The 1406-nt window shown below is 64.0% G+C and overlaps 1 protein-coding gene across 3 annotated transcripts in view; it reads right to left on the bottom strand.

The window, feature by feature from the left end:
• The window catches only part of LOC117287290, a 14128-nt gene extending 12774 nt beyond the window's left edge, over positions 1-1354 (bottom strand). For all 3 annotated transcript variants that reach the window (XM_033767216.1, XM_033767214.1, XM_033767218.1), the window contains exon 1: positions 281-1354. In XM_033767216.1, the coding sequence (XP_033623107.1) occupies positions 281-640 (360 nt within the window). In that variant the 5' untranslated portion in view covers positions 641-1354. The remainder of the gene's footprint in view (positions 1-280) is intronic.
• Between the last annotated feature and the right edge of the window lie 52 nt (positions 1355-1406).

The following is a 1406-nucleotide window of genomic DNA, read 5'->3' as shown; positions in this document are numbered from 1 at the left end:
CTGAGTTTGGGAGGGGCGGAGGCCGCCCGCAGCCTGAGCCGCGGAGCCCCGGAAGCTGGGAGACCTAGCGCCGGTGATCGTTAGGTGGCCGCTGTTATACCCAAGCCGCAGTATGCTCGGTCGCAGATCACTGAGTTCAGACAAAAAGAGGGATTTTAGGGTCGGGGACGGCGGGTTGGGCGCGGTGGAGTAGGGCTGGGACTCTCCCTGTAGGGTAGTGTCCCCGTCCCGATGCTTAGAGCTCGCGGGCGCTGGGGCGGCGGGCACCTGGAGTCCTCACCTCTCGGTGTCGGCGGGCGTCTGCCTGCAGGGGCGGCTGCTTGGAGATCGCTGGTGCGCGCTCCCCGCACCAGACCCCACTCATTTCCTTGTATTTGGGGCGACAACAGCTGCTCCGAGTGCCCTCGACCGCGCGTGGCCGAACCTCCTCCACTTGCTGGAGGAGGCGGCCACTTCTGCATTTCCCCTCCGGCTTCTCGCCCCCGCTACCCGCGGGGTGCCTAGCGGGCTGATCTAGTTTGACCTTTTTTTTTCCGTCCAAGTATCTTCCCCCACCTTCACCGCGCCCCGCGGCCTCTAACTCCCTCCCCAGCCTCCAAGAGTCGGGGTGCCTCCGGAATCCCGCGTGGGCCAACGGCATGCAAAGCCAGGGAGGGAGAATGGGGATGTTCTCTGGGGTGGGGGCGGGTGTCCCAGGTTCCTGCTTTGTAGCTCGGGCCCCGAATTTACCCCTGAAGTTCAGCCCCTGGCCTCCTCCCCTTCGCTTCCCTGGGGCGAGGGGCTGAGCCGCCGCGAGAGGAATGTGTTAATTTTCTGACTGGGGGAAGTTGTCCTAGCCCAGAATGGGCTGCTTTCCGGCGGGGCGCGCGGGGTGCGCCTGGCTTTGTTTATTTGTAGTATCGACCGAAAGTGAGTGACCCCTGTTTTTAAATGAGGGTCCAGTCCAGCATCTGTCAGTAGAGGTGAAGCGCCCAGTGAGAGAGCGATCGCCCCCCTTCTCTTTTTCTCCCCCGGGAATCGGAAGGGGTGCGCGGAGTTGGGCTAGAGCCACGGGCTGTGCAGAGGCACCGGAGGATTTGCACAGAGGCACCGGAGGATTTGGGGGGTGCTCTGTAGTGACTCATCCGGAAAGACCTGCTCCCTGGAGTCTCTTGCGACGGGGTCTGAAGGCTTGGCAGCCGCGCCTTACTGTGCTCCTTGGACCCTGGGTGGTCTGAGAGTCGAGTCTTCGGGTTGGGGGTGCTGGACTGGGTGGGGGACAGCGGGCCAGCCTCTTGATCCCCGCCTTTCCTTACGCCTTTGGCGCTGTTCGGAGCCCTAGGTTTTGCAGTGGGCCCAGCGGCTCCCCCCTCCCCTCCCCGCGTTCTCTCAGGAAGCGCTGCGAAGGGGGGCGTGTGTGATCGCTC

This window comes from Fukomys damarensis, unplaced genomic scaffold, assembly GCF_012274545.1.
Source record: "Fukomys damarensis isolate Sample0158 unplaced genomic scaffold, DMR_v1.0_HiC HiC_scaffold_3, whole genome shotgun sequence".
Lineage (NCBI taxonomy): Eukaryota > Metazoa > Chordata > Mammalia > Rodentia > Bathyergidae > Fukomys > Fukomys damarensis.
The sequence above is the reverse complement of the archived record's forward strand: the minus strand, read 5'-3'. Positions and strand labels throughout refer to the sequence as shown.